The following is a 22728-nucleotide window of genomic DNA, read 5'->3' on the forward strand; positions in this document are numbered from 1 at the left end:
CAGATTTATAATGAAAGTCAGCCTTAATTGAATTTCCTCATTAAGAACACCATCAAATAGATACTGAACACCTTCTACCACCTTGTTTAAATTAGATTCATTTTTTCTGATTAATTATTAAAATGAAAGTTTAAAAAATCATAAAATCTTAAGTGCTATTAAAAATTGATTGACTTCACTCTTTCATTGACCCACTTAGTGTATGCATGTATGTGTATCACACAGCTCATACATTTGGTAGATGTTCCACACCTAGCTTTGTAATCATTTTTTCATCTGTCAGCTAATTGTGGCTTCATAAATATTGATTTCAGAAGCAATTTTACATTTCCCCCCCTGAAAGGCACGTGCTTTGTTTTCTTTTCAATTTGTTCTTTCTCAAAAAAAAAGACATACTGATTTTATCTTTTTCCTTTCCCAAATCGTTACTAATCTATGCATTTGTAATAGTCAATTGCGATGGACTGTGGAATGTCAGTGGTTACCTTAGGGGTGTCAAACAGATGGCCCGCGCGCCACAACTGGCCCATCCAGGGCTCTTATGTGGCCTGAAAGCAACTGGGCATTACCTTTATTACCAGAAAATGAAGACTGTGCATTATGTACCCGTATACTGTCCCAGTGCTAATGTGTAAAGGCGGATGAAAGTGGGAGGGCAGGCATCATGGAGATGCCGTATGGATATACTATAAGAGTGTTAATATTTTAAGCATGTTTGTATTTTGAGTAAAAAATAATATCATTAATTGGGTTTGCCTGTGTCCTTTATAAAGTTTATATCTTTGATACCTGGCATTACGTTTTATGGCACACGTGGCCAGCCCTTGTAACAAATGAATTTGACAGTTCTGCCTTATAGTCTTTATTAGTGAAATGGTGCATACCTGCTGCTATATTGATCCAAATGAGGATTATTCTGACCATTCAATGGAAGTGTTCACGCAGATGTGAAGTCCCACTTAGTCCAAACTTGCTTAACGTAACAGCCACACAGAATAAACGTCAGATGTTTGAGAGCCGCAAGACATGAACGAATATCACACACACATTTTTATTAAAAATATGCAAATTTGCTTTTTATTAACTTTAAATTAGACGGGGTAAAAGAGCCACTTGTGGCTCCCGAACTGCAGTTTGGCCACCCCTGGTTTATAGTATTGAAGCCTTAAGTCTGAATCATAGCTTGGTGGTCCCAGCCAGCTAACTGTGGCACAATGGGTTTATTACCTAGTGCAGAGATTCCCCAACCTTTTTGAGCCTGTATGCACTGTTGGAATTCTGATATAGGGTGGTGGGCACAAAAATAGCTGCCACTGGAGGCCAAGCCAACCACAAAATTTTAGGGAGTGATTAAGCTTGCCAGTCCCCAGGTGGGGGGATCCCCTGACTTCGTGGGATCTGGCCTGCTGTCAGGCAGCTGGCTGGCCGGGAAATCCCCACCCCCAAACAGATGTCCCTGTGCGACATCGGTGATGTGTTGATGTCACTTCTGGAAGTGATGTCATCATGTCAGCAATGTCAGGGGCAACACTCTACTTTTGGGGCAAAACTCTATGGCTTGTAGTCATTTTTACCACAGAGTTTTGCCCAAAAAGCTGGGCATCGCCCCAACATCGCCAACATGATGATGTCACTTCCAGAAGTGACATCAGAACATCCAGGGGTCATTTCATAGAAAAAGAGGTGCAGGAGCTCATTAGCATAACTTATTTGCATAACTTATTTGCATATGCCACCCCCCCTGAAATCACCGGAAGTGTGTCAGAAGGCAACACCCACTGCTCAGGCTCCACTGGACTGTTTTGGATTGCTAGCTATTGGGGGGGGGGATGTGCAGATCTGTCCTTGCAGAGGAGGGAGAGCTTGTACCTGAACAAAACTTGGTCTTAAAGGTGCCACTGGACTGTTTTGGATTGCTAGCTATGGGGGGGGACGCATAGATCTGCCCTCACAGAGGAGGGAGAGCTTGTACCTGAAGGCGGGCTGGGGGGGGCTCGGCAACTTACCTGGCTGCTTCTTGCTCCTCGTGGACCAACTGAGGGCTGCTGGGAGCAGGAGGCAGGGCTTGTTGCATGTGCCCACCCCCTGGGCTCCTTACTGCCTGAGTTCTGCTCCCGTGCACTTCCGCAGGAAATTACCCCTGAGAACATCACTGATGTCCCCATCCACCCCTGGAATGCCCCCAAATTCCCCCCATGAGCAGGAGGAAGGCACCTGGCAAACCTAGGTGTCATGTCTTGTATAACTCTCCTAGCAACTCTTCAATATTTCAGGAAGAAGCTCTGTTTAACAGGATGCCTTCTAAAACCAATACACTTATAGCAGCTGAGGGCAGCAGGAGTAGAAGCAAGTTTCTCTAAGCCAACATCCTTCATCTTGTAGAAGTTCTGTCTCTGATCTGCTGAGCATTTGGGGTTCTAGTATAGGCAGATGGAAGTGTAGGCCATCGCCAGGCCCATATAGGGCTGCCAGCCTCCAGGTGGGTGGGGCCAGGAGATCTCCCACCTTTACATCTGATCTCCAGCTGACAGAGATCAGCTCCCCTGGAGAAAATGGCTGCTTTGAAGGGTGGACTCTAGGGCACTGTATCATGCTGAGGCCTCTCCCCAGACCCCGCCCTCTCCTGGATTCACCCCCAAAGTCTCCAGGTATTTTCCAACCCAGACCTGGCAACCCTATTTTGAACAGGGGCACTCATGCTGATTGCGGTTTAATGCTGCAGATTAAATGCTTGATTTGCCACTGTGCTGGCTTCCCGTTGCCTTGAGATAACCTTTTAGGACACCTCTAGGTCTTTAGAAGCCAGCTAGGATCAGCAGAGATGGGAGCACCCTCTTAATGCTCAGCGATATACTGCAGATAAATGCCTGGCAGCCTGAAGACCTCCCAGGATCTTCCCATGTGGACCCTCCATAGCCCCTGAACCTATGGCCGCCTACTGAAGCTGCTTTCTCCCATGCAAGCTAAGGCACCGGGGGGGGGGGGGGGGTCTTTCACCTCTCCACTAATATGTACATCAATGGTTGTTCTGTCCGTGTTCTCCCCTCACACAGTGAATCGGTGTTTCCTGGCAGCCATGCACTTTCCCAGGCTGTGTCATCGTTGTTGGACACCAACCTACCAACAGGCAATCAGGGGCTGCTGCAGCTACATCACACAAACCAATAAATGCTGATGAGAAAGAAGGCAGGGATAACACTGAGGAATACGTGCACTGTGAAGCATAGGCTTTTAAATCCGGCTCGCCGAGTTCTTTGGGATTGTTAAGAGTCACTTTGAGGTGACCAGTGGGAAATTTGTTCCCGGGGGTGATCTTAGCCAAAGGGCAACCAGGGCAGATGTCCTGTGGCCCTGTCCTCCCAACAGATGGAGGAAAGGTTGAGGACCCTAGAGCATGCCTAACACAATCCTTTGGGTCTGCAGTGGAAGATCGGTGGTGGTGGAGATGGGAATAACTGTCATTCAGGATGGGTAGATGTGTTAGTCTGTCTGGAGCATTAGAAAAGAGTAAGAGTCCAGTAGCATCTTAAAGACTAACAAAAGTTGTGGCAGGGTATGAGCTTTCATGAGTGTCACTGCTCACTTCTTCAGATACAGCAAAGACATGATCTTTCAATCTCATATTCCATTGCAGGTCTACCAGCGAAGATTCCCAGAATCCAAAAAACATACATCTGTAGAATCTGGTTGTCACCAATCCGTCACTGATCGTAATTCAATCGTTGCCCCTCCGTCCTGTAATTATGGAACTATTATTATTATTGATCAGGGAAAGTAATGATGCTAAATTGTATTTACACTGGCTTCACTGTAACTTGACATAAACTGTGGTAAGTTTCCAGCCATTGAATATTCTTCCCTTGTTGCTAATCGATGCTGCTAGAAAAGTACTAGACTGTATACACAGCAATTGAAGACCAAAATAAAGAATATAAGACTGCAGATATACAAAGAAATGTGCTGAACACCTGATGTGAACATCATTTTTAAATAACATCCCCCAAAGCAGTAAGCTTTTCCCAAGTGAAAGAAGTGTTGATTTAGAAAGTTAGATCTGTGAGCAAATTAACCTGACAAAGAAACACTTTTTTCTCCTTCCTTTCTTCCATGGAAATCTAGGTAGCCTATATGGAGGTCCTGTACACAAAACCCAGACCTGTTTAAAGGGCCAAAGTTCATGTGGCAGCGGAGATCTAGAATCAGAACCTCTGATGTGCAACTGACAGTGCAATCCAATAGAGTTACTCCCGTCTAAGCCCACTGAGATCAGTGGGTTTAGATTGGAGTAACTCTGCATAGGATTGCACAGCCTCAAAAAAAGTAGCTGACCTGTGGCACTGGGAGGGGAGGGTTAACTCTCCTCCCCCCCCCCCGTGCTGTTCCTTCGGCCATCAGAAAGTCAGTACTATTCCAAGAATAGCACATCACATACTCTTCCACAGATGTTTTATCCATGAGTATGAAGAAGAGGAATGCTTGGAAACCACATCCTTATGCCTAATAGGCTTGCTGTGCTTCTCATTTCAGATGTGTGGGGAGTGGTCTGCATGCTACCCATGGCCCATGTGTTCTACAGATGCTCAGGACATAATCCAGGTTAAAAACTGGTTCGCATGCGCACACAGCTCCCTAGAAAACTCCTTAATAATGATGTGACTGGAAATGTGAACTGAACTCCACTTGAAAGCATTGCCTTTGAGGTGATACCGAGGTGATATAAGGAAGTTCTGTGCAAGGAATTTCTCTCTGGTGTGTGAGAACTGTGAAGGTTCATTCACAGTACAACTCTAAGAAACACCCTTGAGAGTAAGCCTCATTGAACAAACCTCAGTAGGATTCCGAGGAGGCCGGCACTGTCAGTCATGCAAGCAGAATCATCAATGAAAGTTACAGTCCCAGGTTAAACAACTGCACGTCCAACTGATTTCACTGCAAGAGTTAAGGGTATGCTTATCTCTCTTCCACTCTGATCACTGGGACTTAAAAACTGCTTTACTAGATTCTGTCCCCTGTATATTACCTCTTTGTGTTTCAGTGCCATGATCTAACAGGGTGAGTATTGGCTCTTATTAAGCTCTGGATCTCTCAACAAGATCGGTCATTCCAAGAAAGTATGCTTTCAATTGCAACATCAGTTACAATGAAATCAAAATCAACAGTGTTGGTGTTCAAAAGGGAAAGGTGTTAAGGGATTTGTACCTTTGACATGCACAGCTATTACATGAGCCCTCACATTATATGTTTATAAGAATGACTGTTCAGAAAAATAGATGACTCTGAGGAATAGATGACTCTGAGGAATCCTCATATGTGCACTGAAACCCGTGGGTAGAAGGCCCCAGTGCATTCCTGAATCTGCATCCCTGTATATAACACTGGAACTGAGAAATACTGGACAGAGAAGTGTCAAATAGCACAGTTATTAGTACATATAAATGTATAATGAAATCAGGGCTCTAGTCGGGGGGGAGCTCTCAGGTACGGAGCTCCGGAAGAGAACCTCTAGGGGGCGGGGCGGTCACGTGGTGAAGCCCCGCCCCCTTCTTTACCCCGCCCTCTGCTTCGATCCTCATTCCGTTTGGGAATGAAGATGAAGCAGGAGGGTAAGTAGCCGGGCCTTCTGACACACTTCCGGTGATGTCAGGGGGTGTGGCCTTCTGTCACTTCTGGTGATGTCAGGGGGCGTGGCATATGCAAATAAGTTATGCTAATGAGTTATGCTAATGAGCTCCGGCAGCTCTTTTTCTACAACAAGACCCCTGAATGAAATGAATTTGTACAAATCAGTTCAGGGCTTTGACAGGAGATGTAAAAGAAGGTGACATTCACTCTGAGCAAAATCATACATAACAATGTTGGGTTTTGAAAAATAAAACTTGGTTTTCAGCAGAGATAAAATAGCTTAGCAATGCCAGAGTAAAATAATTCAGACCCAGAGTCCATGTGTGTTTAAAATAGAAAGTTTTTACTACATTCTAGCATGGGGAAGGGTAACTGGGATGAAAATAACAACAGAGCTAAACAGCTACATCCTTACACTACAACGACAAAACTAGAAGAGAGCAATAATGGCTTCTCTACTTCTTCTTGAGAACAGCAGACAAAGACAGGAAGAGAAGAGAAGCCATAAAATGCAAAAACACTTTGACACTTTGCTTCCAATGAAACTCCTAGATCAGGGATGGTTTTCCCGGGCTTGTAGTTCTAAACTAACATTGGTTACATGAAAAACATGTGATTTCCTGTGACAACACAAAACAAACATTTAACCCCAGATACACTGAAGTGTTTTCAGCTTGTAACACCCAACAAACCACAAACAAACAAAAACCATAATCCACACTGAAAGTTTTCTCCACCTTGTCTCAAATAATTTGGTCTAGTTCGCACTGGGATGGCAAACTTGGGTCTCAGATAGGTCACTTTCTTGCCATCGGCCAGCAGACTGTCATGGCTTAGACCAGGACCAGAGAAGATCCAAGTTCAAATCCCTACTTTGCCAGGAAGCTTGCTTGGAACTCTCTTTCAGCCTGTCGAACCTCACAGGGTGGTTGTGCAGATGAAATGACAGAAGTGAGAACTATGAGCAACTTGGAAGAAGAGTGGGAAATGTTAAAATGTAATAGATTTGAATTTTCAGTATTTCCTGCACCAGGGAGTTGGCTAACCCTTTTCTAACACGTCTAGTTTATATTGGCAGGAAAGGTGGGGGATTGTTTTGGTTTTTAATGGAGGGGTATGCGACCATATGGCTGTGTAAGTAAGACCAAGTAGGTACGTTAGCTTGTTGTAGCAAAATTAAGCAAAAGTCCAGTGGCACTTTAAAAAAGTAACAAAATGCTGAAACAATTGTGTCAGCTTTTAAGGTGCCACTGGGCTTCCATTCGAGCAAGCGTAATCTCCGGGTCTGGGTAAAAGTCGGATCTAAATGGATCCTCATGAATTTCATATGATTTTTACATTGAAACGAAATAAAACCACCATCATATTGTAGGTCATGTGTTAGTCTACAAGGGGCACCACAAAAATCACGCATCCACAGATTCGTGGCACCACAACAGCATAAAAACATGATTCCAAAGCACGGATCCTCATGAATTCATATGATTTTTACGCTGAAACGAAATAAAACCAACATCATACTGTAGACCATGTCTTAGACTATAGGCAGCACTCCAAAAATCATGCCCCCAGGAATTCGTAGCACCACAAAACTGCATAAACATGGTTCCAAAGCATGGATTCTCGTGGATCCTCAGGGTTTTTCAACTGAGTAACTTGAAACACACCATCAAATCACGTATGTCCATGGCCACAGCTTGCACCAAAAAAATCACAGATCCACGGCTTTTTGGTGAATCCATTCTGCAAAAACATGATTCTAAAGCATGGATCCTCATGGATGTTTGGATTTTTTGTGTTGGGACACCCCAAACATACCATTAAATCCCATATTATGTCCATGGCCACAGCCTGCACCACAGAAATCACAGTGCAACGGCTCTGTGGCAACACCATGCTGCAAAAACATGGTTCTGAAGCACGGATCCCCATGGATCCTTATGATTTTTGCATGGTGTCACCTCAACATCATCAAATAATATGCCTTGTCCATGGCCACAGAATGCACCACAGAAGTCATATGTCCACAGCTCCGTGGCGACACCATTCTACAAAAACATGGTTCCAAAGCAGGATCCTCATGGTTTTTCAGTTGGGTCACCCCAAACACACCATGAAATCACATAGCACATCCACGGCCACAACATGCACCACAAAAACCACAGATCCAGTTTCGTGGTGAATCCATTCTGCAAAAACATGATTCTGAAGCACGGATCCTTATGGATCCTTGGGGTTTTCGTGTTGGGACATCCCAAACATACCATTACATCTCATATCATGTCCATAGTCACAGCCTGCACCACAAAATTAATGTTGCCACGACTTCATGGCAATTCCATGCTGCAAAAACATGATTCCAAAGCACGGATCCTCATGGATCCTTAAGGTTTTTGCGTTGGGTCACCCCAACATCACCATTAAATCACATACCTTCTCCATGGCCACAGAATGCACCACAGGAACCACATGTCCATGGCTTTATGGTGACACCATGAAGCCAAAACCATGGTTCTGGAGCATGGATGCTCACAAATGCTTTGGGATTTTGTGTTGGGTGGCTTTATGGTGACACTATGAAGCCAAAACATGGTTCTGGAGCATGGATGCTCACGAATGCTTTGGGATTTTGTGTTGGGACACCCCAAACATACCATTAAATCCCATACCATGGTCACTACTTACACCACAGTATTAAGGGGTCCCGGGCTTCATGGGAACACCATGCGTTGCCGCTCGGCCATCACGCGCAAGAGGTCATTCTGGCTCCCCCAGGTCTTGTTAGGGGATCTTTAAAAAGTTATGGCTGCCGGCGGCAGCAGCAGCGCTAAGGGCAGCGGCAACGGGGGGGGGGGAAACGTTCCCCCTCCTCTCTGAGCCCGGGGTGGTGACCTTGGAGTCCTAGGGGCAAATTCCACCATCATATGAATTCATGAGGATCGGTGCTTTGGAATCATGTGTTTGCGCTGTTGTGGTGCCACGAATCTTTGGATGCGTGATTTTTGTGGTGCCCCCTATAGATTAACACATGACCTACAATATGATGGTAGTTTTATTTCGTTTCAATGTAAAAATCATATGAATTCATGAGGATCCAAGTAGATCCGACTTTTACCTTTTTCCGTAATCTCCCACTTACAGTTCGGTGGCGGGGGGAAACTTTCAGGAACTGTGCGTATTTTCTCTCTTCGACCTTGCAATATCAGAGGACAGACAAACACAGGGAGAATTAGACGCTGCTCATGCTCAACGCACTGTTGGTTTCTGAGCTCCTCCTTCTGAAACGCGGCGCCGGTCATGGCCAGGAAAATTGGCCTCGCCGGCTTGCCGTACGCGAAGGCTTAACAGCGTGAGAGTTGAAGAGCGAGTCTTCCTTCGCCGCCGCTGCGGTCGTTGCAGCCTGTGGATTGGAACTTCCACGCTCGCGGGATTCTAAAACGTCACAATGGCTCAGAACGTTCAGAACGTTACACTGTCTCTCACGCTGCCCATCACTTGCCACATTTGCCTGGGAAAGGTAACGACACCTGCGCTCGGGAGGCAAGCCCAGAGCCCGGGTGGGGAGGAGGCTGCGCCTCCGGCCGCCCACGCCACTCCCTCGAAGTGTGAATGAGGCTCGGGGATCTCTTGAAGGGGAGGAGAACCAGATCGGTTGCAGGAAGGATTTTCGGGGTCCCCTCCTTAAACAGCTTTCACGCGTAGCCTTGACATGCACACGTTTCGCTTCCGAATCCGACTTTCGTCTCTTACGGGCTGAAAAGCTCGTGCTCCTGTCTGGATTGCTTTTCGAGATTGGAGGTGGGGCGGCGGGAAGGGAGGCCCCAGATAAGCTCAAGGGTGTTCGCTCGAGAGTTCCGTTCTCGGAAAGATTTGTTTCCGCTTTTCGGGCGACTGGGATGCGTGTGGTCTGCTACAGCAGCCCAGTAGTGATCCTGAGCTGTAAAATACAGCAGACGGAAAGGAAATACTCCTGTGAGCGAGGGGCAGGAGGACACCTTCCCCCCCCCCCATCCCTTTGGTATGTTTGGAACAACGCGTAATGTACCCTATCTACTTGCCTCGGTGTTTTCGTGTGCGCTCCCCCCACCCCCCCGCGAGTGATGAGTTTGGGATTTGTACAGTGGGGAGCTGGCTGATTCTCTGCTAGGAACTGACTAGGCCGGATCTTATAGTCTAAGCAGATTCAAACGCAATGGAATGCCTCCGGTTTTCTTCCCTCCCCAGTTCGGAAGCTGACTTTGATGAAGCTATGAGTGAAGTCTAATAGGCTATGGTGGTGACCCATGTCCAATTTCTGTGACTGTTTTCCCTATAATCTCCCACCCCCCACCACCCCTCTTGCTTGTAATGATACTTTTGAGGAGTTCAGTGACCAAAGGCTGCCACGGATTCAATTTGCCACAGATTTTGCTTGTGGAAGGCTTGTGGCCTTGAGCGCTACTGCATGCTAATTTGTAGTGCAGTCCTATGCAGAGTTACTCCACGTCAAGCCTATTGATTTAACTGGGTTTTGAGTGGGGTAACTCTACATAAAGGTAAAGGTTTCCTTGCTCGAAAGCCAGTCAAATCCGACTCTAGGGTTGTGGTGCTCATCTCCGTTTCAAAGCCGAAGAGCCAGCGCTGTCCGAAGATGTTTCCGTGGTCATGTGGCGGATCCGCACCACAGTCTCGTCCATGTTTGTTTGGAAGCCAGCCCCACTGAGTGCAATGTGGCTGGCCCTTGAGCCTTAGAATTGTAACCACCGTCTCCTTCCAAACTGTGAGTGGGGGGGCTGCTCTTCTCGTGACCTAGTCCACTGGCAAGCTTAGCCTTAACAGGACTGAGTTGCTGAAGTCTCTTGCAGTGTTTTAGACAGCCTACTGTGGGGTGGGGCGATCAGTCGCTTGCTCAGTTGTACTGAACAGCACATTGAAGATTTGGTAATCTTGAGGAGGGAAGTCCAGGATAGCTGTGGATTTGGCAGGAGGGGGTGGTCTCCGTAGACTCCGTTAACAGATCTGCTGTGGAACATTTTCTGTGTCAAAGGAAGAGTTTAGGCCAGGGGTCATTTCCTGCAGGAGCGCACAGGAGCGGAGCTCTGGCAGTAAAGAGCCCAGGGGGTGGGCACATGCAACAAGCCCCACCCCCTGCTCCCAGCAGCCCTCAGTCAGAGCAAGAAGCAGCCAGGTAAGCTGCAGAGCCCCCCCCCCCCGAGCCCCCCGGCCCAAAACAGTCCAGTGGTACCTTTAAGACCAAGTTTTATTCAGGTATAAGCTCTCCCTCCTCTGTGAGGACAGATCTGCACATTCCTCCCCCCCCCCAATAGCTGGCAATCCAAAACAGTCCAGTGGAGCCGGAGTGGTGGGTGTTGCCTTCTGACACACTTCCGGTGATGTCAGGGGGTGTGGCATATGCAAATAAGTTATGCTAATGAGTTATGCCAATGAGCTCCTGCACCTCTTTTTCTACGAAATGACCCCTGGTTTAGGCACGCACTGGATGTTTTTAAAGCAGTTGTGTTGTATTTTAATGGAGTTTGCTTCCGTGCCACTATGCTGAAGCTAGCAGCCTTCCCTTCATTTGTGCCACCAATATTATGGAAGTTTCTCAGTATGAGAATAACCACTAACAAGTACTTCAGCCTCATTGTGTCAAAGAAAGTCTCGGATGCACTGATGTTAATGCTCAGAGCTTTGTATTGTATGTGGTCTTGGAGTAGACCTTCACCAGTACCTTTGGCCAAAGACTGGGTTATGTGATATTCTGTACGAACATACTCAGCAGGACTACTATTTATTATTACTGTTATTATTATTTATTTATTTTATTTACTTCATTTATCCCCAGCCTTTCCCCTCAACCGGGACCCGAACCATCTTACATTATTTTGTTCTCCTCTATTTTATCCTCACAACAGCCTCATAAAGTAGGTTAGGCTGAGAACATGATGTGGCTGGACCAAGGTCACCCAGCATGCTTCAGTGGCAGAGTGGGGATTCAAACCCGGGTCTCCCAGATCCTAATCTGACTGTGTTAACTGCTACACAACACAAGGATCACCCAGGCAGTGTGAGACTGCTTTCGGCAGCAGGGCTTTTGGGGTGTTAGTAAAGGTCAGGCATGAGTCCTGCTTGTGGGAAATGGAGCGGGATAGAAATTAAATAAATAAATAATAATGATACTTCAAGGGGTTGTTGTTGTTCAGTCGCACAGTCGAGTCCCTCTTCCCAAGGGTTTGTTACACTTTTACTATTGGGGGATGCACCGGAAGTGTGTGGTTGCATATATGTGTGTAGAGACAGAGAGAGAGTGTGTGGGTTTTTTTCAAGGCAATGGTGCATATTGGACTTGAGACTGAAAGAAAATAGCAAGTTGCGCTATGGATTGTATGTACTTTGCATACAAAGCATCCCCTGCGGAGCCATATTTACTGGGGACTGGTGCTTATAGGAGGCAAAGGGATGAACCTAGTTCTCTGTAGTATAAAGCACCAACATTAATAAATCCAGCAGTGAACATCGGATTGTGTAGTGGCTAGCGATAGGGAAGCGTGAGTGTTCATTTCAAGTGTTGACGTTTGTTTGCAGGCTATTTGTAGGAATGGTTTCCTGTTAGAGCAAGTCAAACAATTTAAGATCGCAGTGGCACAAATAGCTTAAATGTTAACTTATTTAGAAAATGCATACACCACCTTTCTAAAGACTTGCTGAAGGCAGCTCATAAGGTTATAATCAGTGCAATAAAAGCAAGCCAGGGCATAAAAACAGCATAAAACACCCTTCAGCGTCCCAAACCGATGGTCATAAAACAGTCTTCAGTCTAGAAGCAGAGCACAGAGAGAGCAAAATGTCCAGACTTGAAGGAATGGAGGAACAAACTGAATGAATATGCGACAATGGCAAAGCTAGCGTTTCTCATGCATCACAGATCGACTTCAGGATTTCAAGAAAAATGGAAAGTTTTTTTTTAAATTATGTAGCTGACAATCAAGAGGCAAGATTAAATCAAAACAGAGAATGATAGAAAGATTTAGGTGACACGTGCTTTGTAATGAAAATATTATTAGATATGGCGATAGATGGGAAAGATAGAAGTGAAATGTTAAATATTAAAAATTAATTCTATATAATGCAGCGAAACATATGATTTTGAGTATAAATGAGTATCGTTTGTGTTTTATGTTCATACGTATGTAAATCAAAATAAAAATATATGTTAAAAAAGATGCACTGAAGGGCAGTGGAGTCACAGACCATCAAGGTATCTAAGGGTGCGCTCGCAGCAGAGTCACACCCTTCTGAGCCCATTGACTTTGGTGGATTTAGAAGATTGTAACTCTGCTTGTAACTCTGCATACATAAATATCTGCATATATAAATATGCAATCTGGTGTGTACTTGGGAACAAACTGAATGAATATGCGACAATGGCAAAGCTAGCGTTTCTCATGCATCACAGATCGACTTCAGGATTTCAAGAAAAATGGAAAGTTTTTTTTTAAATTATGTAGCTGACAATCAAGAGGCAAGATTAAATCAAAACAGAGAATGATAGAAAGATTTAGGTGACACGTGCTTTGTAATGAAAATATTATTAGATATGGCGATAGATGGGAAAGATAGAAGTGAAATGTTAAATATTAAAAATTAATTCTATATAATGCAGCGAAACATATGATTTTGAGTATAAATGAGTATCGTTTGTGTTTTATGTTCATACGTATGTAAATCAAAATAAAAATATATGTTAAAAAAGATGCACTGAAGGGCAGTGGAGTCACAGACCATCAAGGTATCTAAGGGTGCGCTCGCAGCAGAGTCACACCCTTCTGAGCCTATTGACTTTGGTGGATTTAGAAGATTGTAACTCTGCTTGTAACTCTGCATATATAAATATCTGCATATATAAATATGCAGTCTGGTGTGTACTTGGGAGTAAGGCCCATTGCATTTGAAAAATATGTACCATATATGATTAGGCAATATGACTGTGTTCATGAACTTAAAAGCATTGAGTGGGTTTTCAGGCTGAGATTGGATGGCTGTTAGTTGGGACTGATGGTGGATCTCCTGCATTGATCCACGGCTGGGCTAGATATCTTATAATGCCCTTTCCAACTCATTGATTCTTTTTTTGTCTGCATACAGCTACTTTGTTTTAAAGGGTCATCATACTAGAGCTGTCAGTCAAATTGAAGGTTATTTTAGAAGCTTGCTAATCGGCCTCTTAGCAGCTTGGTTATCTAATCAGTTGATCAAATAATATTTGCATACTACTAAACCCCATACAGCAGCCTTGAAAATTACCACTTTGTGGCCCATACAGGGCCAAGTCCCCAGCCTTTTTGAGCCTGTGGGCACCTTTGGAATTCTGACATGGTGGTGGGTGCAATCAGGAAATAGCTGCCAAAGGGGGCGGAGCCAGCCACAAAATGCCAGAGAGCAGGGCTATGTATAGCTGTGATAGTAACTTTTAAAACATTTCAGGCAGAAACTCTGTTTAATAGGGTCCCTTTTCATCTGCATAGCCAATCACACCTCTAGTAGCCAAGCAGAAGTCCCTGTTGGACACAAGCCCCACACCCGTGTATCTACGGGACCGCCTCCTCTGGTGTGTCCCCCGTAGAGCTTTACGCTCCGCTGAGAACAACTTGCTGCGGTTCCCTAGCCCTAAAGATGTCCGGCTGTCCTCGACCTCTCTGCCAAGCAACATCTGCACCCTGCGGGACCTTATGCAGTTCTGCAAGGCATGCAAGGCAGAGATGTTCCAGCAGGCCTTTGGTTAAGGACAGCAACGGGTACCACCTCCCCTGGCACTCCCTTCCCTTCCCCTCACCCTGCTTTCCCGCTTATTGCAAGACAGTAATGCATATTGTATGTTTACAGTATTCTCTGGCACCATTTAACATTTTTAACTCCTGGATTTTAAATTGCGTACTTTTGCCGTTAGCCGCCCTGAGCTCTGTGAATTCAGAGAAGGATGGTGACGGAGTGAGCTCCCGTCTCTGGCCCCAGCTCCTGCCAACCTGGCAGTTCGAAAGCAAGAAATTGCAAGTAGATAAATAGGTATCGCTTTGGTGGGAAGGTAACAGCGTTCCGTGCGCCTCGGCGTCTAGTCATGCCGGCCAGGTGACCACGGAAAAGTCTTCGGACACCGCTGGCTCTTCGGCTTGGAAATGGAGATGAGCACCGCCCCCTAGAGTCATATTCAACTGGCTTTCGAGCAAGGGAAACCTTTACCTTTTACCTTAAAATAAAAGTAGCCCTGCCCGTTTCCTAAAAACACTTGGCAGGCACCATGTTGGGGACCCCTGTACTAAACGATGGCTGCATGCATGTACACTTGTATCTGTGTAAGCATATTCTATATATGTGTGGAAGCTTGGTCCATCTAAATAAGTGGTTGGTGCTGTTTCTCCAGGGGCTAAGGCAGAGAAAGGTCTCCCCAGCATCTTGTTTATTTACTTCATTTCTACCCTGCCTTTCCCCCCAGTGGGGACCAGCGCTGTTTAGATTGTTCTCTCTCTCATTTTATCGTCGCGGCAGCGCAGCCCTGTGAGGTAGGATCGGCTGGGAGGGAGTGACTGGCCCAAGGTCACCCGGCCGGCTTCCATGGCAGAGTGGGGATCTGAACCTGCTTCTCCTGGATCGGAGTCTTAACTGCTAGTCTGACACCCTGCTGGCTCTCTGAACTGCAATCTGAGATCCTTTAACTGGAGATTCCAGCGCCTGCTGTTAGGAGCTTCTAGATACAAGGGGTAGGGGCTGAGCCTCAGCCTTTCTTTCAGTGCTCAAATGTGCTTTCCAAGGTAGCATTTGTGCATGCATATATGAAGCTTCCTTCTGAGTCAGACCGGTGGTCTATCCAGGTCAGTATTGTCTACTCTGACTGGCAGTGGCTCTCAGACAGAGGTCTCTTTAACCACCTGCTGCTTTGTTAAGTGCAGATGCCAGCAGCTGAACCTGGGAGGTTTTGTATGCAAAGCAGGTGGTTTCCCACGACATACCAGGCTTCTTTCCTTGACTTGAACAGGCTTCAAGGAGCACCAGCCAGCCAGAGTTCCCAGGTGTTTCCCTTTTTTTTGGCCATCAAGTCACAGCTGACGGATGGTGAGCCCGCGGGGTTTTCAAGGCAAGAGACAGAGGTGGTTTTCCATTATTGCCCGCCTCTGCATCACGACCCTGGTATTCCTTGGTGGTCTCCCTTCCAAATGCTGACCAGGACTGACCCCGCTTAAGCTTCCAAGATCAGATGAGATCAGAGCCTGGGCTACCCAGGTCAGGGTAGTGTTTCCATACCTGAGTGTTTAGGCAGGCACATTTTCTCGGCGTGGCAGTTTTGAGCTGGAAAGCTGAAAGCGGATGGGATGTCACGTGGCCTGAGAGGTGTTTGACCATCCCCCAGATCTTGCGGACCCAGCCAGATGGTGAAAACAGGCGTTTTATGAGTAGAAGGAAATGTTACCGGTAGATTATGATTAAAAGATAAGTGGAAAATAGAAAAGACTTAAGAAATGGGCTGGAGGTCAGAGCACTGTGGGAAGCCAGAGGGAGGGAGAAAGAGAAGAAAGGATGTATAACAAGCAAAAATATGTTGTGTATTTGAACTAATAATATATCCTAATAAATTGTTTTTGAAGAAAACGGGCGTTTTATGTACCCTCTGGCTGATGGGCTATAGTTGCTTGTGAATCGTAAAATACTTTGTTTCTCGTGGCTCTTTTCAATGCAAAAAATATATATATATTCACAAAACTGTTTTGAGTATTTGAAATTTTTAAAAAACACAACAGCCCAGGGATGTCATGAGAAAGAGAAGATGCAAAATAACCAAAACCTTTTCCACGTTTGTGCCTAGTTGCAGAGGAGGTAGCTCGTGACAGTCACAAAAATAGCAAAACCAGGCCACCCTCAAAGAAGGTGGAGGGGTGCATACATTAGGGTGGAGGAGTCTCGATGGGTATGCCGGAAAATGACTTTTTTAACTAATTTAGGAAGTCTGAGGCCTAAATACACTCCAGATGGGATGGAATATTTAGAACAGCTGAGTCCATTAAAGGGGGGAAGGGGGTGGGGTCCACAAATTAGCCTGATTTAGGGCTTAGCCCTTCTGAGGGTTTAGTTCTAGCCAGAGAGACTTTGAGGGTCTCATTGCCAGTTTGGTGTAGTGGTTAAGTATGTGGACTCCAATCGGAGAGAACCAGGTTTGATTCCCCACGCCTCCACATGCAGCTGCTGGTGTGACCTTGGGTCACTCACGTGTTTTCTCAGAGTTGTTCTCTCAAGGACGGTCCTTGAAAGAGCTTTCTCAGCCCCACCTACCTCACAGGGAAAGGAGATTGTAAGCCACTTTGAGACTCCTTTGGGTAGTGAAGGGCGGGGCATAAATCCAATCTCCTCTTCTCCTTCTCCTTCTAATGGCATGCAGCAAGTGAGATCAGTGTTATGAAGCAGGCTGGTACAGTTTGCTGCCCAGGAGGTGCTGAGTGAGTTCCATCTGTGTGTTTAATCACGTGCTCTCTGGTGGTGTTGGCACAGCTCCTCCCACACTGAAGGACGCATGTGTCCCTAGCAGTGCTCGGTTTAACCATCTAGCTCAGTAGACTCCAACATGGTGCTTGGGGTTACCTTTCCTGGTGCCGGCCATGAGTTTTAAAGCGGGCGGGGCCCGTTGGGGCTTTTGCCCATTCTGATTGGCCTCTGGAGATCTGGTCAGCTTTTTCAAAGCTGGCTCGGCAGAAACTGCCCCCACAGCACAAGGATCTTCATGGTGCAGATGAAGGCAAGCTGTGTGCGCATGCAAGAAAATATTTTACAACAATTTGTTCATTTAGAAGAAGGGATTGGATTTATACCCCACCCTTCACTTGGAGTCTCAGAGCGGCTTACAGACTCCTTCCCCCTCCCCTCCCCACAGCAGACACCCTGTGAGGTAGGCGGGGCTGAGAGAGCTCTGACAGAAACTGCCCTTTCAAGGACAGCTCTTGTCAAAACTGTGGCTTGCCCAAGGTCATCCAGCAGCTGCAAGTGGAGGAGTGGGGAATCAAACCGGGTTCTGTCGAAGAGCTGCTGATGGCGTTCTTCATAGCCTCACTCCCTGGCGTGTTGTGGTTGGCTCTGCCTCCCGTGGCAGCCATTTTGTGGTTGTGTGACCACCAAGCAAAGGCGCGCACGGCATCATGGAAGGTCACACGTGAATGTCATGGGCAGAATAATACACACACACCCTCCAAGACATTAATATTTGTTCATTTTGCCTGCAGAAGTAGCACAAAGTTTAGAAGCGTAACTATCAAAGAAATCTGAGAACTTGTTTTTTACAGGGATTGAAACAAATGTTTTTGGGAGTGGGCCATGCAATGTTGTGAAGTGCAGAACTTCCTTTTTAGTTCATTGTTGAATCCCAGTGCTTGCCTACAAGGAGAATTTTAAATGAGAGGGGAGGGGGGTCTTATTAGTAATGTCTCTCAGAAACTTATTTCTATAAACTGTTTGCTCCTTTAGGAAAATACATAAGCGTCTTGTTAAAGACACAGATGCTTGAAGCCCAATTCTCTGTGGTGCAACTGCTTTTATTTCCCCTTTTTGTCCTGCAGTGTATTGTACTAGACAGTGACCAGTGGTTGGAACATCTCAGCAGGGTTCATAAAGCCTCTTCTTCCTTCAGGGAGAACTTTTCTAATTTTGTCTGTGGCAGTGGGGGAGGGGTGGGGGAACTGGCTGGCCGAGGTTTTGTCCTGTGAATTTTGCCAGCGGTATAAGTTAAGCTTAAAAGCTATTGCCTATAAACCTTTATCTAGTGTTCCTTTGCCGTGAGCTTCATGCAGGATAATTATGGCCCAGAATTTGGGTTTCAGGGACTACTCGCTTTAATTTTTCCCCTATAAGAATAAAGTTTCTACCTCTTGTACTGATGTAAATGCTGAGAATGTACAAACTTCAGAAGGGAAGTTTGTGTCAAGCTATTACGGGGGGGGGGGAGGGGGGGGGGGGAGTGTCCTGTGGCACTTTAAAGTCCAGACAATTTCTCGTAGGATTATTATAAGTTACTTTCACTGCCTGGAAACTTGAGGATATTCTTGAATCCAAGAGACATGTTCTACAGATGGGAGTTGCACCTCTTACAGTGTTCTGTGAATTCACATGCCCTCTTCACCCACATACTCTGCTTCTTCTTCACCTGTATATTTTCTACCACCATTCCCTTTTTCCTCCCCCCTCAGGCAGTCTCAGTTCTGCAGTATATGCAAAAGAAGATGGTTGTGTGAACAATTTGTAATGCTCTGATAAAATACTTTTAGAAACTGTGCTTCAGGCAGACCAGCACTGTTTTGCAGGCAGAAGCTGAGGAAACTATGCTGATTTTCACCGCTACCTTGAATTGGATGTGGTTTATTAGAAATGAGAAGTGTACTCTGACTGGCTAGTCCACTGTTACAACCTATCAGCTGTATTCTGGACCCATTATAATGCCCGTATGTGTCTTCCAAGGGCCGTCCATCTATATATATCCAGTGGGCTGGATACAGGGATCGTATCACCTGTGCACTGAAAGATCTGCTCTGTCTGCCTGTGTCTTGTTTCTGGGTACAATTTAAGCTGCTGGTCCTTGCCTTGAAGCCCCTAACTACCTTGGGGCCTTCCAAAGCCCTTCTCTCTGTGCCCCCTCTTACAGAGATGAGTTGGGTGGCGACCAGAGACAGGGCTTTTTCAGCGGTGGCACCTCATGTCCTTCCCAGTGGTGGCACCTCATGCCCCTCCTTACTTTTATTACATAACAGGCTAAAGGATTTAACTTCTGAATTTTTTGTGACTCGATGACCATTTTATGTATATTGTTTTAAGTGGCTCAGTGTGTATTCTATGCTGCTGTTATGGCCTGGCTTGTTTTAATGGCGGCTTGTTTTTAGTGGCTTTTTTACTGTTATGGCCTGGCTTGTTTTAATGGCGTTGGCTTGTTTTTAGTGGCTTTTTAAAATAGTTGCATGTTAATAGCTTTGTTTCATTAGTTAGTTATAAGCCCCTTGAACAGGTCCCTAGAGAGGTGGCATGTGTACTTTCTAAATAGAATACAGAAAAAATACTGTGTTACAGAGTAATCTAACTTGGAAATGGCTGGACATGTGTAAGTGCGTCCAGATCCTTTTCGTTGGGAAAGAATTTAGCTGACAAGCCAGCCTTAAGAATACCACCGTATGCCTGAGCACACCTAAACTACAACTCTTGGGGGATGGAAATGCAGCCTTCCCCATAACAGGCTGAACAACCGCTCTTGAACTGTCACGTCCCTGGCCAATGCTACCTCCATCTTGCCTTGATGAAGTTTCAGTTTGTTTGCTTCCATCCAGTCCCACACTGTCTTTAGATGGTTTTTCCAACATCTCAGGCTCTTGTCTAGATTGAAATGAAGTCTGCTCAGTCTACGTACGGATGACCCCAAATTTCTGGATGAGCTCTTCCGCCAGTTTTGTGTAGATGCTAAACAGCACAAGGAGACAAGATGGAGCCTAGTGACATCCCATAAGCCAAGGGTTGCTGGGTAGAATTGTATGACAGTGGAATCTTAAGCAGAGTTGCACCTTTCTAAATCCATTGACTTCAGCGCACATAGAAATGTGTAATTCTGTTTTAGAGTTGCCTTGTAATGAGCTGCGGAGGAAGAGATAAGGATTTGCAGCCAACATTAAATTTATGGATTATTATAATGCATTATTATCATGAATCTTAAATAGTTGATAAAGCCAAATAACTAACAACTATAACAATGGATTAAAAAAACCACAAAAAACCAACCCCCAGTCTGAAATTGTTCCAGTTTTCCAAATTGGCTATGGAATGGTAGTTTTCAAATATTATTTTCAACCACAGTCAGTGGCTTGGATTCCATCTGCAGTTTCCATGGGCAGAAGGATTTCCATCTGTGGAAGTCAGACTTCACCGCTTTCCCCCGCAGCATCAGATGCGGCTTCTGGGGGATGTGGGACCCCCCAGGGAATAGTTTTAGGGAAGACTGGAAGTCTGCCATGAGTGGGTAGAATCAGTGAATATCACTCCCATATTTATATGATGGAAATTCTGGTTGGGATTCAACCCTGTCAGGCTTTCCATGATGTAGACCGGCGTCTGATCAGGTCTAACATAAAATCTGTCATTGGGGTTACAGTGGAGACCTCGAGTTCACCATTAGAAGCCCTCCCTGAAGTTCTGATCGTTGACAGCAGTAATATTCCCAAATACATTTTTTCATGACGAGACAATGGGCAGTCACTAATTTCTATACCCTCTCCATTGTAAGGTGCGCCACCCGGTCATCTGTGCCAACCACCACGTCTTCTGCTCTATTTGCATTGAAGTATGGCTGAAGAACAATAGTCAGTGTCCTGCTTGCCGGATTCCCATCACCCCCGAAAATCCTTGCAAAGAAGTCTTAGGTAAGCCAACTCCTCCAAGATGCGCGGGATTCTTCTGTGCCCCAGGGAGCCGCATGCGGTCCGCCAGTGCTATTTCCTGCAGTCCACTATTCATTTTTTAGGATGAGAGAAAACTTGGGAATGATGAGTTAGCCGCATGCCAGCTGGCCCAGTGTATTGCGGCCCTCTCGTTGGAGAGGAGCCGTGGCTCAGTGGTAGAGCATCTGGCAAGCAGAAGGTCCCCGGTTCAACCTCTGACTCCTCTGGTTAAAAGCAGCAAGTAGGAGGGGATCTGATGTGAAAGGGGCATCTCTACCTGAGACCCTGGAGAGCTGCTGCCCGTAGACAGTACTGACCTTGATGGGCCAATGGTCTGATTCAGTATATGGCAGCTTCATATGTCCAAAGTGGAGTCATGTCATGACTTGGACTAATGTACTTGAATCTGGACAGACCTACATCTGCCGTGTGTCCCCGAAAATAAGACAGTGTCTTATATTAATTTTTGCTCCCAAAGATGCACTAGGTCTTATTTTCAGGGGATGTCTTATTAAGAAGAATACGGTACACTCCGTCAGGGCAGAGCGAGCAGCAGGCGGCAGCTTGTCCTGGCGGCGGCGCAGGCTCTCTGATTAAAAGAGACTTCCTGGGGGGGCTTATTATCGGGGAGGGCTTATTTTCGAGGGATGCCTTATATTTCAGCGAGAGGCAAAACTGTAAGTAGGTCTTCTTTTGGGGGATGTCTTACTTTCGGGGAAACACAGTAATACGTTTGGGTCCGTGTTTCCCATTATCGGCATATCACGGTGCACACAAACTAGGTCACCGCCACGTACATTTGGGAGCAGGGAGGAACTAACAAGGTAAGGCAGTGTTGGATTAAAAAAAAAAAATTCCTGGAAGTCACATTACAGTGGTGGTAGGATCTGGACCCCTTAGTACTACAGTGCTCTTTGACCCATCGAAGCTGGGTTGGCAGTCTGCAAACCAATCAGGCATCAGTCTGTCGGGAGCCTTCCCTTTAGCACTTCAAATTTAATCCTACCTTTCCTCCAGCAAGCTTAGGATAGCATCCACAAGGCCCCTTGAGGTCTGAGAAAGTATAACTAGTCCAAGGGATCCAGGAAGCGTTGTGGCTGAGTGGAAATCTGAATTCTGGCCTTCCTGGTCTAAGGCTGACATTCTAGATAGTACACCACACTGGTAAATTGGGATTCAGGTGGGTAACTGTATTTGTCTGTTTCTGAAGCAGTAGAATAAAGCTTGAGTCCAGTGGTACATTTAAGACCAACAAAGTTTAATTCTGGGTATAAGTGTGCATGCACCTTTATACCCTCTCTGGTTTCAGAACCATATGTCACCAGAACCTCTACATTACTTCCCCCCAACCTGAGATTAGAGGTTCAAACTCTCAGTTGGTATCTGGAATTTAACACATTAGCAACTCATTCCCAGAGATGCACACATTTTACTCTCCAATAGTAGCGTATATAGTGAGCGTTTAGGCCACAAGATTTAGCTTTGGAATTCAGGTACAATATCAAAGACAATTTTAACAATCAGAGGAATCTTTATTTAGTGCAGAGCTTAACACAGACTACCAGAGTTTACCAAAATAACAAGCCTAAGGCGATTTGCCTTAACTACACAGTAAAAGATACATATTTACCAAGTTCAGGAATATCCAAACAGTCCAAGGAATTTTGAAGGAAAAATC

The 22728-nt window shown here is 45.7% G+C and overlaps 1 protein-coding gene across 1 annotated transcript in view; it reads left to right on the top strand.

The window, feature by feature from the left end:
• Positions 1-8983: 8983 nt before the first annotated feature.
• RNF219 (ring finger protein 219) overlaps positions 8984-22728 on the top strand; it is a 30112-nt gene continuing 16367 nt past the window's right edge. The window contains exons 1-2 of the mRNA XM_015409619.1: positions 8984-9139; positions 20897-21032. Of these exons, the coding sequence (XP_015265105.1) occupies positions 9068-9139; positions 20897-21032 (208 nt within the window). The 5' untranslated portion in view covers positions 8984-9067. The remainder of the gene's footprint in view (positions 9140-20896; positions 21033-22728) is intronic.

Source organism: Gekko japonicus, unplaced genomic scaffold (genome assembly GCF_001447785.1).
Source record: "Gekko japonicus isolate JY-2015 unplaced genomic scaffold, Gekko_japonicus_V1.1 scaffold2552, whole genome shotgun sequence".
In the NCBI taxonomy this organism is placed as follows: domain Eukaryota; kingdom Metazoa; phylum Chordata; class Lepidosauria; order Squamata; family Gekkonidae; genus Gekko; species Gekko japonicus.